At 50.4% G+C, this 13,325-nt stretch overlaps 2 protein-coding genes across 2 annotated transcripts; one reads left to right on the forward strand and one right to left on the reverse strand.

Moving 5' to 3' along the window:
• Positions 1-2,262: 2,262 nt before the first annotated feature.
• On the forward strand, positions 2,263-3,252 carry JN550_011796 (uncharacterized protein; the record flags this gene model as incomplete). Its single annotated transcript, XM_049310200.1, has 4 exons — positions 2,263-2,640; positions 2,702-2,900; positions 2,949-3,062; positions 3,116-3,252. The coding sequence occupies 4 exons, from the start codon at positions 2,263-2,265 to the stop codon at positions 3,250-3,252; spliced, it is 828 nt and encodes a 275-aa protein (XP_049166187.1).
• A 5,771-nt stretch (positions 3,253-9,023) lies between these two features.
• On the reverse strand, positions 9,024-9,929 carry JN550_011797 (uncharacterized protein; the record flags this gene model as incomplete). The annotated part of the gene is made up of 1 exon (XM_049310201.1): positions 9,024-9,929. One exon carries the CDS (start codon positions 9,927-9,929, stop codon positions 9,024-9,026), a length of 906 nt encoding a protein of 301 aa, XP_049166188.1.
• Positions 9,930-13,325: the final 3,396 nt, after the last annotated feature.

Genomic DNA, 13,325 nt, shown 5'->3' on the forward strand with positions numbered 1-13,325 from the left:
CAACCAACCAACCAAAAGTAAAATTATTCTGTTGATCGGTATATATGGATAGCCCGTTCTCTGAGCCACGGTAGAGGACACACGTCTGCGTTGGGAACTTCGTCTATGAATAGCGAATGAGAAGAGAGTCGAAGATATTCTTGTTTCGTCGCATGGCTGGTTTAGGTGTTCGTTCGGCAGCTACCGTTATTGCTTTGCGGTCGTCGTCTTTCGAGCGCTATACAGGAGGATGAATGGTGTGCATCATATGGCTAAGGTCCTGAGGTAAATGAAAACTGAAATTTTATCCACGATAGGCTGGTAGAGCTGCGGGTTGCTGTTGTGTGCGTAATGCGCAGTGGACAACGTTCCGGGTTTGTGTTGGCTTCGGTCCAGGGGACTGCGGGAATCTATCTATCGCCAGTCAAGCTGATCTTCGGGTCAGAAAGATTTCTGAAAATACCATAGCGCCAACCTATAGGTCAAGACCTTCAGTACAGCTTCTCTGTTTCGAATTTCTCACAGACGCAACAGTCAATACGGACGGCAGTAAGGTAGGTGAACGAGTAGAGAACTTGATCAGGATACTTTGCATTGAGGTTTCTGCCAAGTCGTGACTCACAAGACCAGCTTCCATGGCTCATATTAGGTCGAACGTCGTCGGCTCAAGGTTCTCAGAGGACTGGTGCTTTGTCTTTAGCTTGGTAGATTCGGTATTCTGGTCTTGTATCATCATAAGACTGCTGCGCAATCCTCTTGTCACTCAACAAGAGTCAGCAGTTCAATAGCATAATATTGAATAGGGTACTGTTGTATGTCGGCATGAAGCTTGGCGGATGCTCAAGAGACACGGAAATGTCTAAGTTTGTCATCAACAATCAAACAATGGAACAGTGGTTTGAGGCATGGGCCCATGTATTTCTCCACGGGGAAAAGGTGGAAAGAGCTCGACCGGTATCTAACTGAACTCTTGATGCCGACAGGGTTGTGCAAGTATCGAAGTAAAAAGCTGGGTCCGAATTCAATTTCTCCTTCAGGTTTCTAGTAGGTCTACCGTCCTTCTGCCACACTACTCCACTGCGACTAACTGGACATATGTAACCAACGCTCATTGCAACTCTCTTCCCAGTCAAAAGCCATGATTACGTCCCCATTACTGTTGGTGTTAGGATGACACAAATCCAACCAAACACGGCTGCATGGCCGGCCTCGGGTTGTGGTGGTAGATGCCATCCGTCTGGGAAAGTGGGGGAAGATGGGCCAAGGTGGCAGGGCTCGAGATCATCTGGGACGAATACTCCAATGGCCCCCGAACAGTTTGTATGTTTTAGCGTCTTGTTTGGCGCCCAGAAAGAGCCGTCAGGTCCAAGCGACGAGACTCGTCAACCCTGCGGGAATCATACACTATGGTATAGAATGGATGCATCATATCCGTCCGACCCGCTATTCATTTCCAGTCATGTTTTGGGGCCTACAGGCTAAATGCACTTTTATGTAGATCGTTCACAGGACAATCGTGTCTGATTGAGTCGATGTGCTCTAAGACCCTGTGAGAATCTTGAAGCAGAGCCAGGTAATGGCTGTCGTGGCCCGTTCCAGGAGGGTGGAGTCCCGCCTTTTAATAGCTTGCTGGAACCCCACGCAGCATGCCGAGACAAGGATCGACGATGTTCATCGCAGGGATCTGAAACGCCACAACGTCAGGCCATGACGGACATGATTGGCCAGGACACACTGTCAGGGCCGGGGACGTCGTCAAGTCTTGTCGCAAGATGGCGCTGCCAGGATGAGTGATTGGAGCCGCGCCAAGACTTTGGATCGTTGTACGCTTCATCTATCCCTGCTGGGCATCGGGAAACGGACGACATAGATGGTATGGAGTATCAGTAGACCACCGTTAGCAGAGGCCAAAATAGAAGCGCACAACAGACGAAACACTCTCGTCGATATGCCTGCTGAAACCCGTCAGATGCGCTGTTGCCCGTCTAGCCAGCCATCGAGGTTCTAGCACGGCGTCAACAAGCTTCATTGTCAAACGGATGACGCGGTCCTGGACAGGAAAGGTTTCTATAAAAGTTGCCCTTCCCGACGATGGTGGTACGATCTTCTTGGACTCACCATCAGCAGGCAAGATCTTGAGTTGAGCTCATTCTATTCTCTATACGCACCGTTCTTCTCATTCTTCGTCGCCGGTTCGACCTCTTTTTTCTGTCCCAGTTTATTTCTTGCTTGTCTCGTTCCGTCTCCACTAGACCGTCAGACCCCATCCAAACTACCGTCAACATGCAGCTGACCAACGTTTTCGTTTCGTTCCTTTTCGCTTCGGCAGTGTCGGCAAAGGGCAACAAGAATGGCACCGATAGTGTCCAGGCCCAGTGCGCTCAGATGGCCAAGCTTACCCAGCAGGTCGACCTTGCCGCCAATGAGACCAAGCTGGCCAACAAGTTTGACAACAACCAGACTGCAATTGATGCGTTCAAGGCAAAGGTTGCCGACAAGCAGGCCAAGCTGAACACTCTCAGCTCAAACACCACTCTGACGGAGGCTTGCGCCGTAGTCTTCGCCCACGCCCAGTCCGTGCAGGCCTGCAGCAAGATCCAGGACTGGGAGCAGCAGATTGCTCTTGCTGCCAACGACACCAAGCTGACCAGCAAGTTCGATGTAAGACATCACATCCTGATCAGAAATCTGACACACACCGGCTAATATGAGTTTATCGCAGGGCAACACGACCAAGATCGATGCTTTCAAGGCCAAGGCTAGTTCCGCCGCAACCAAGCTGGCCGATATGACGTCCAACAGCACTTTGACTACCTTCTGTTCCGTACAGCAGACTGTCCAAGAATGCAGAGCCATGTCCCAGCTCCAGAAGGCTGTTGCCATGGCTAGCAACACGACTGCTCTGCAAGCTAAGTTTGATGGTATGTGCTGAATGAACATCGAGTGAATCGCATACTGACTGTCACCAGGAAACCAAACCAAGATCGACAAGTTCACCGCCAAGGCTGCGAAGGCACAGTCTAAGCTCGATGCCTTGATGGCCAACTCCACCCTCATGAGCACTTGCTCGTCCCTGTCTCAAGGTAAGCTTGCATAATAATTTAAACATATAAGAAGATTGCTAACCGAGGCGTAGCTGCTACCAACGGTAACACTAACGGTGCCGCCACCACTGACTCCAAGACTGCTTCTGCGGCTGGTAGCATCGAGGCAGCTGGCAGTATGATTAGCGCTGCCGTCCTCGCCATTACTGCCGCTATGTTTGTTTTGTAAATTCCTGAATTGGAATATATGACGAGCTGCATTGGCGGATGTGGACATTGAGAACCCAATGAATACAACAGCGCACTGAGAGAATCATGCGTTTTGACACGGATTTGCCGAAACCAGTTGTTTTGATGGTATAGACGCTCGGTGAGCAGTTTAGGAACGTAGCATCTGCAGCAAAATAAGCGTAATGTACATATGATGGCCAACCAGATGCACATTCACTTGAAAACAGTAACGTAAATAAAAAAGAGAACAAAAATAAAATAAAAAGGCTATTAGTCGCCACGGTTCATCAATCTCTGAGGAATGGTCACTGTGATACATAACGTCGAAAGTGTCAGGGTTGGAAACAGAGCAATGTCTCCAATATTGGCCGCATTTGCGCCACAAAGCCGTTCACGATTTCTGCCGAACCTGGCTGCCTCCATACCTGCTCCACCGTGCCGCGCGCCGTTTCTTCATTCTACGGTGTTGAAGCGTTCAGTGACCTGTGACTAGTGAAGCCTATATCCGGATGCATACGGCGACAGCAAGGAACGCTCATCATTCTGTGGATATGCTCCAAGGCTGACAGCACAACTCCATCATGTAAAAGATCCCATCCGTAGTTTGGTATCAATTTGGCACGAAAGTTGTGCAGCGACGATGCTCCCCTCTACCAGGCTTAGGCCTCTACTTCCTCAGTCGATATCGCAACGTGTGTTTGCATCGATGACGATAGGCCAGCGTTCCTTCCTCTTAACTGCATGGCACCGTCAAACTACATGGAAGGCATTCGAGAGTGCCTGCTTCGAATGAAATGTCGCTCTGGTTGAAATTACAGGATGCGAGATGCTGATCTGCTGTCTTCTCTTCCTTCCTCTTTACCCGCCCACGTAACATCCGTAGAACAAATATTGCTATGCACTTCTTCCTCGCTCTCCTCCTCACTCCTCCTCTCCTCGTGGCTGGGCTTCGCGTTATGCGGTCCCTCCTCGCCAGCCTTTTTCTATGGTCGGCGCCGGTCTTCGGACTGGCCGCCACCCGGCTGAAGTGTTTCTGCCGTGCAATGTTCCTCGACTTGGTTTGGGCTATCCTCCCGACCTGGCTCTTGGGCGTGTTGTGGGTGTCGACCGGTCTTGTTACCGGCAGACTGGCGGGTCTCTGAGCGAAAACTATTTTTGAACCAATCGTCATCAAGGTATCACGGCGGGTGACGATGCGCCCAAAAACTTCGTGTTTGCGGTTGACGCCACTGGTTTGAATGTCACTGAAGCCGGGACGGTAGCCATCAGGCATCCGTTAAGGAGCACTTCAGTGTCACCTGGCTGAGGCATTACATCCCGAATCTTTTGAAAAATTACACCTGAGTGGTGACCTCAGTGGAGCATCGCATCGATCAAGTAGGATGCGATGTGGCGATACTGTTCAGAGCACGCTCCCTTTACTGCGCTCAGCTCTTGCACCGACTGGTGATGCTGGAAGCCAGCATTGCACACCGCTGGCTACCAGAACCTTTCGACAACGACAGGCATCCCAATACCGTCAAGCACAAATCAAGGACACGACTCAACAGCAACTCGTCCAACTCTTCAGCACCAACAAGCTACGGAGATTCCTTGTATCAACAACCTCAAGATAATTCAGCACTCATCTCAGCATCTGTCTCGTTTGGCTATCATTACTCAACTGGGAATCTCGTTGCTATGCTTTGACCCGCTGCCAAGGGATGGTCACAGCCATAGGAGTCATTCGGGTGCTCAGTTTCAGCAGTCTTTTGAGGAAGCAGTCGCAACGCAACGGCATACCAGACTAAGATAATACTCCCATGGCATTTAGGTAGACTCACTGGCCTCCAAACTACTACCGAAGTGAGTAGGTGGTCATTGGAATCGATGCGGACATGGCGTTTCGCAGAACTGGGTTGGTGTGGAATATGTTGGGCAGCTTGTGTTCTCCGTAGCATCTTGGATATTAATCCATTCACAACTTGCCATGTATCTGCATGTTTTAGTCTCGCATCAAACCAGGGGGATTGGCGGTTAAGAAAAGGACTCTCTCCTTTGCGTAGCCCCTTGCGTATTGCCTATTTCGAACCTATTGTCAAGCCATCTAATCCCAAGCTCTGTGCCGGAGACCGCACGGTTCTGTTGTACCTCTGTGTCCAGATGATTGCCATGCAGGTACTGCGAATCACTCATGATCTCTCCAACAGTCACAGTCCCTTAAAAGACATGCCCCTCAGTTGGTTCACATCTCAGGTCCTATGCTAAAGTAGAATGGTGAGGAAAGGCGTTGTGCCCATCAGGAAATGGAGGTCCCCAGTCCGAAGGAAACGAATCATAATAGCATTCCACGCGGCGATGACCAACCAAAGTCGAACCATCATAAAAGCATAAGCTGCCCGTTTGTTCCTTTTTGTCAATGGATCAACCAGTCTCCCGATAGGTCCCTTCAAACCTGAGCTCATACGGCATTCCACGCTAACCAAGTAAGGTGTAATCAACAGACATCCTAGAGCCACGAGCCTGGCAAGTTGTGCATGCTTAGGGAGAAAGTATGGGTGGCCTGCGAGTGCCGTTTTCTCTGGAAATCTGGCAAACATGCGAAATGTGATCGAGCTGGGGAGCCCAAAGACCCAAAGTAGGAGTGTTTCGACATGTGCACATATAATGGCGACCATGTCTAGATGAAAGGTGGTGGTCGACAGAACAGTTTGACAGAACAGTTTGAAAGAGACCCATGGTAACCTGTGCAACGGTAATATTTTCGAGGATGGGAGAAGTAATCTGCCGAATGCCTTGGACAATTGCTGGGTTTTAGGAGCTTAAGTATGTCGTAGGCCAGCTGTTTGTAGGTATGGTGTGCGCTGAGCAAAGCAGCATTGAGTGCCAAGCCTCGCTGCCGGTGTATGGCCAAGAAGCATTCAGATAGATCACTGGATGCGGAATTTGTGGTTTGAAATGCTGGTCTTCGGAAGAAAAAAAGATGGGGGAATTGCTTGTTGTCCAGGTGGCAAGGATTTATGTAGGGTGGTAACCTTCAGCTAGGCTAGGCTTGACAGTCGTCGCTGGTGCTGCAAGCTGGCCCCATAGCCAACAGTCTACCTAGGTAGGTAGGTACCTTGAATAATCCTCTGGAATTTGCAAACTTTAAGAACGAAAGAAACGTAAATGATTAATTTTTCAAAGCTTGATGATACGCTGCAACATGACTTTCTTTCATTTTTTTAGAGCTTACATATGGCGTATTTGCCTCCATTTCTGGCTCCCAGAACCTCCGGGTTTGGGCGACTACATGCTTACTAGACAACTCTTGTATAAATATACGTCTTTACGACTATCAGAGCCTGTGCGTATCGCGTAATGCATGACTACCCCAGAGAACCCCCTTAGATAACCATGAATGCGTCAAACGCACTAGCGCAAAACACTGTATGAAATCCTTCTCGCCAGTCGGGTATCTTTACGTATGTTTCCATTGAGCTGATGATCACAGACAATTACCACCCTTGGTTCAGCGTCGTGAAACCTCAAATGCTCAAACAGCCCTGCTATACTGCGCACCGCCAGGAGCATGAAGTAAAGTCGACATATCCGTTCCACGTCATCTCGATATGCATGGCTACTGTCTATTGGGTTGGCAATGCTCTTGGAATTGTTGCGCCACTCCCGTTGGATGCTGTTGCGTAGCCGACCCTGTCATCATATGCGGTGCTGGACTGTATTGCATAACCTGTGACTGCTGGAAAGACTGCTCAGAAGCTATTATCTGAGGGGGCCATCTATTCTGTAGTGTTTGCATGGGTTTTGTATATGGGGAAGGTCCCCCGTCAACATACATCCCATTTGGATGATAAGCGGAAGCTGTTCTTTGTTGCAAGCTTATGTTTTGGCCAGCATACTGCTGCATCTGTATCTGCATTTGAATTTGAGGAGTTGGTATGATCTGTTGGTTCTGAAATAATGGAGGCGGGCTGTTTTGTTTTCGATAAGCAAGGGCTCCAGGCTGGTATTGCTGTGCTTGCATCAGAGAGGTCGGTTGGGGCTCAGCCACAGTTGTCATATCTGTCGGTGGTGCTACAGAGAAGCAAGGTGTTTGTAGCACCTGAGGAATTTCGAAGAGGCTTTGGACAGGTAAGATTGAACCACGACTTCTCGAATTCCTGCTGCGCTCAAGTGAACTATCACGGTAAGCATCAGCACCCGATACGCCGTTTCTGGGAAGCACGGCGCCATCTTGTGAATATACAAGGTCTTCCAAGTCGTGACCTGGTTGGCCACCTATCTGAGGCACTCGGATGTAAGTTTCCGCAAAGGAGTTTTCAAGTTGACCTGCATTGACTGGTTGAGCTTCAGGTTGTCCGCTAGTCGTAGGTGTAGATGCATGTGATGATTTCTTTCTTAATTGAGCTGTTGCTTGGCCAGTTGGCATTGGCGATGACATTTGATGTTGGTAGGATCCTTGTGAAGATGCCGTAGATGAACGTGGACGAAAAGAAGGGCTTTCTCCCCTGGCTGGTTGATTACATGGAGTTCCAGCAGCATCCGTGATATCGCTGTGGCTGACTTGTCCGAGAAATATCTCGGTGGTTTCAAGCCACGCACTCAAGGTCAATTTAGTCTCCTCGACCGCCGTATCATCAAACTTCGGCAGCCGTGCCAATAGCGATTCCCATCTTAGCCCCCGCTTGAGTTTACACTCGGAGCAGCAGCCCAGACAATTGGAGTAGCCGGTCAAGTGGCATCGGCGCAAAGCGTCGATGCTCGTTGGAGGCATTTTTCTGCCTTGCATAACGTCGCCACAGGACTCGTATGGTTGTTCTAGATCTCTGGTGTAGTTTCCACACGGTTGTAGAGGGTCGGTAGGACGTTGAACCAGCATTTGGTCGCAGACAATATACCTCCTTCGACACATGGTGTAATGCTGTGTAGAGGACAGCGCTGCTGGGTCTGCGCTATCTTGAAAGTCTAGCAGTAAGATACTCCAAACTGCGATGCAGAACTTCGTGAATGGGAGTAATGAACTAGACCAGGGTATGGCGGCTTGAAATTGAGAGCAATGCTTTGCCGGAGGGCGAGGAAGGGTCATGTGGATAGATAACATGGTAGGTTCGTGAGAAGAAGAAAGGCAAGACAGGTGTAATATTGCACCTCAAAATTGAGGCAAACCGCTCAATGAAAAGAAAGTTTGCAGTTTGTGGGCACGGCTTTCAAATGGCCTGGGTATTCGGGAATGACTTCTAACTTTTCGAATAACAACAATGGGCAATCTGCCCACAGGAACTTGAAACCTAAAACACAAGGCAGTAGGTACCCACATGCGCCGTACATCAGTCAGCAGCTATGATTCTCTATCATCTCACGGGATCATGTTGGCTTCGACTACGTTCTAGGCGTCATCCGAAAGTCTTATGTGTGGCCATTCTGACTGTGGTGGTGGGCTTTGGTGGTTCATCGACACTATATCGCATTACCTGGTTGGCTTCCTGTGGCTCATTTTCTTGAGCCTAGTCCCTGGAGTTCCTCTCCTGGTGAGGCTTTGAACAATACCTAGAAGCAGGCACCTGCTTGATGAGGTCGCAAGGTTCGAGCACTTGGAATAATGCAGCGTTCTTTGAGAAGCAACCGGAAACTCTCAACTTATAACAGACAGAATCCAAGTGCGACGTGCCAAAATGGGAAAAACGATAGAGCTATAATCGCATAATTGAAGGTAAATTATGATTATTGATATTACCTCGAAGGCAGGATGATATTTAATACTAGTAGTCATCCACACTTAAACTCCCCCAACTAGATATCAAACCAGCTATCCTTCAGTTGCGGGTCTTTAAATGTTTTCCACTTCTCCTGAACAAGCCCGTCAGCAATTGCAGTCTTCGCAAGTTGATCAGCCCGTCCATTGTACATGCTCTCAATGCGCCACAGCATGACTTCACAGCCATGCATGCCGTAAAGACGGAGAAGCTGGAGAAGGTACTTCCAGAGGTCGCGGTTTTCCACCTTGAATCCATCCGCCGTCCACCAATCGTTGTCAAGCCAACCCTTGACGCAGTTGGTCGCCCCGTCCACCACGTAGGTGGAGTTTGTCGCGACGACGATGGCCTCCCAGCCTTCTCTGTACCAGTACCGCCACTCCAGGGCAGCTATCACAGCGCGAAGCTCTGCTCGCTCGCTCGTGTGCGGGAAAACCTGCCCATAGGGGCCTTCACGCTCGAGGGAATGCCGCACACAGCCCTTGAGGCTGCGTCCCGGCTGGCAAACGGAGAACCCGATACCCGCCTTGACAGTCGATTTGTCGTCGATTGAGCAGGCGCCATCTGTGTATATCAGTGGGATCTTGATGGCTTGTCGAGGCCCCACAGCTCGCGGCATGCTCAAGGTGTAGCGGTAAGGGCGGAATCCAGGAAAGCTGTGGAAAGTCCAGGATTGCTCTGGAAACAAGGCCTGGGGAGTGGTGCGTCTATACATGCCCGGCTCACTGAACAGGTCCGGGTTGAATACTGTAGGTAGGAAGATGCCGCCGTTGAGCATGGCAGACTTGGCACTCCAAAGCCTGAAGTCATATGGTAGCTGCTTTGGACTGCGATGCTGGCGCATCCAGTCATGGTCTTTGGTTATGAGTGTGGTGATGAGTTTCGTAGTGCACTCATGGCAGTCACACAAGTCTGAGTAGTGAGGACGCGTGATGGATCCCATAGTTGAAGATGCGCTCGGCCGTCATTGGGAAGAAAGGGCCAAAACTCTTCAGCTCGCCAAGTTCTCTTCTTTTTCTTGTTTTCAGTTGAAGAAAGTCGATTGGAGAAGTCCGCATCCTTCGGCGTGCGATGCGCGTTAATAAGTTAGTTCAGATGATCTCGACGCTAAATGCTTGTTGATTTGGTTGACATAACTCTATAGTCCGAAAACCTTTTCTGAGACAATCAAATTGTTTGGGGTTGAACCTACCGGCTTAATGGTTGTAGTTTATCTCAAAAACAAAACACGGTGATACGACCGGAGGTTTCAATGGTCGACGAGCCAACATGTGAACACATCCGCTCTTCATTTTAGGCCAAAATTTCCATTGTCCATTCCAGGCCAGAAAAGCGACGAACTGGTCCACTTTCGGAAACTCTGTCATGTACGAAGTTAGATGTATGCCAGTGTCTAACATCTCACAACGGCCAATTGCTGACCGACTTGATATCACGCATACGGATAGTATGCAAAGCGTCATCATATTGTACCAGTATTAGCCCTTCGTAGATAGGATTTTGTCCTGATTTTCTGCTGTTTCTCCCTGGAGTTTAGATATTCGTACTCGAAGGCGGTATTGTTGGTTTTGACCCTGGAACTGCCACAATAGTTGATTTGGTCCCCGCCAACATTGAATGCTAATACTATTCTAGACACAGTGGACTTCTACACCTGCAACATAAATCGCGCAAGACAGGATTCGAAAACTTCGGCTCTCATTACTTGATGAGCTTTCGTGCCGTTTCCATGACATGATCGGCCTTGCTTCGTAGATTGCGTCCTTTGGGCCCGGCTAGAAGAGGCTCACGTCTGATAATCCCTTTGCATGGGCCTAAAAAGCGCCACGCATGACAGAAGCGCTGGGTCTCGAGCTTTAGTTGCTCCTTACCCTTGAGGGCAAACGCCCATGCTCCCAAACCGGAAGGTGTTACACGCCTGGCGAGTAGTGACGACATGCGACTGAACACCAACATCGAACCGAGCTGTTGGGACAGCAAGCAACACTCATCTCACGATTGGTATACCTATCTCATTACTAAATAATTTGTCTCCAGTTACATCTAGACATGTGAGCTGTGATGAAATCCGCCTTTGATTCCATTGTGTAGCTGAAGCTCTACTTTGGGGGAGTGTATTTACACTGTAGAAAAGCTCGAAAGATCTGGCAACAGACTGGTTCTGGAAGCCATACCACGTGAGACTTGGGCAACGGAAAATCTTTGAACGGTTTTGACTCTCGATGGCGGCTCGATAGTGGCGTTTCCATCTAGCGGTAACTCCATAATTGTCAAGAACATCAGCCTGACCATCATATCATGGAAACCTGATATGATAGCAACCTTTTGGCCAATCATATCGTACGAATCACTAGAAAGATCGTGGCATGATATCAGATCCGAAATCCTCGCTCAAGGTATCGAGCTACGAGGAGAGATGGGCGATACGAACCAAGAGATCCCTCGCCATCTGGGAGATACACACCCAGTTTCCGGGACTGTCATAGTCAGCACTAATATCTTGGCCTTGCTGGGCATCGTCTGATGCAGTATCGACCTGCACCCATGAGCCAATGGTGGGTCGAGTTCGTGGAGGAACTGTTAGCTAGCGGTTAAATGTGGAATATCCGAAACCCCAACCTCACGTAGAAGCAACCGAGTGGTTCTCAGAAAGAGGCGAATGCTGATCAAGTAATAACTACTATGTGAGAAAGCCGTATGCGATTAGAAGAGTGGCACCATATACAGCTCGGGCTGCCTCTTAGTCGTTACCGAGTGTCTGAGTGGTGTCAAGCATTGAAGACACGGGCAGGCACGAGTTCTCAGCGTCTTGGGCACGCGAAGGATCATTGACCCAGTCGTCCAGCACCACGAGCTGGCGGTCACAGTTGGTTGTCAGCATAGTCTGTGTACATCCTGATGCCCCTTATCTTTGGCCACTTCCCTCTCCCGCAGACAGGCGAGCTGGGACATGCATGCGACTTTCGGCTACAGAGGGCCGCCTCAGGTCCCATGTTCAGACAAAGACGAGGCCGATGGCCGTTTTTACCATGTTGGCATTGAGTGGGTCCGCTGAAGAACTGGAGATCATCGATTCCGACCACCTGGATAGCCCCCCTGGGGCCGAGGCCTCACTCAGGGTCTTCCCACCCATGCGATGCTGCCGCGGGCGAGGGCGCGCTCGCCATCGTGACCTTCTGAGGCGCAAGCGCACATGTCTCGAAGCCTGCGAAGAAGCTTCTCCGCCAACCAGCTTCCTGAAGCGGAAGTCCAGTGCAACGCTCGCACCAAGTGTCACGCATGGGCCGAGTTGTGGGGTGATGGCTGTCAGCATCTAAACGTGGTGCTAGGCCCAACGGAGCAGGATTCAAGGACGCTTTCTACAAATGAGGGCTTGGCCCGCCGGACCCCGGTTGAGACCCCCGCGTGGTGACAGGGGTCGTGCTTGGCGATCATTTGGGGCACAGAACTCTAACAGAACTCTAAACAGAGGTATGTTGAGACGATTGGGCCTGCTGTGGGAGTGAGGCAAGGTACCTCTTGCATCTTCAGGGCCGGGTCGTGCGAATGTGTCAGCAAAGCCAGCCTTTTGGTCCCACGGGATACCGACCCGATATCCTTCGTAGGAAGAAAGTTGATGGACACCTCGACTCCCTGGACTGGGTCCGCACATTAGGTGTGGGGTTTTACCAGAGGTCGCCACAGATAGGCAATGATATGGGATGCCAAGTCGCCGTGAGGAGCCATCATTGGATGTTGGGTGTTCGAAATCCACCATCCCTGACCATCCTGCCACCGCAGAACACGAGAGGTCACAGTGTTTCCCGAACGGCTCTCGCGCGTGGATAATAGCCAGAAGTGGCCATAAAGGCACTATCTGAGAGCGCATCTGAGGACGACGGCCAGGGGCAGGGCCGGGGTCGTGGTCGCGACCAGTCGGTGATTGGTGTGGCATCGGTGAATTGACGACAGCCGGGACGCAAGGGGGGGTTGCTGCACGGCAGAAATCAATGCGTCGACGATAAGTTAGCTATACACACATTCGGATTCAAGCCTTGGGGGATCCTCCGCCAAAGTCTTGGGATGCCGCCATCTGCAAACTTGGCGAGAGCTTCTCTGTGGCCAAGAACTTCTCTGTGGCCAAGAGCGGGAGGCTTCACAGCTAGAAAAGCTTGACCTCAGCCGCGTTCTGGGCAGCAAACAACGACTGTCGACGAACGCATGGCGACATGGACGCCTTGGAACGACCGTTGAACGACGCCGTCGCCAGACTTCCGGAAGATGCTCGCAACTGTGCCACAACACGGCTCGCTTTCTAGCCGAGTCTCCCAGGCAGGGTGTAACTCGTAACTTAGTCTCA

This window comes from Neoarthrinium moseri (assembly GCF_022829205.1).
Source record: "Neoarthrinium moseri strain CBS 164.80 chromosome Unknown scaffold74_Wmoseri_CBS_16480, whole genome shotgun sequence".
NCBI classification, from domain to species: Eukaryota; Fungi; Ascomycota; class Sordariomycetes; order Amphisphaeriales; family Apiosporaceae; genus Neoarthrinium; species Neoarthrinium moseri.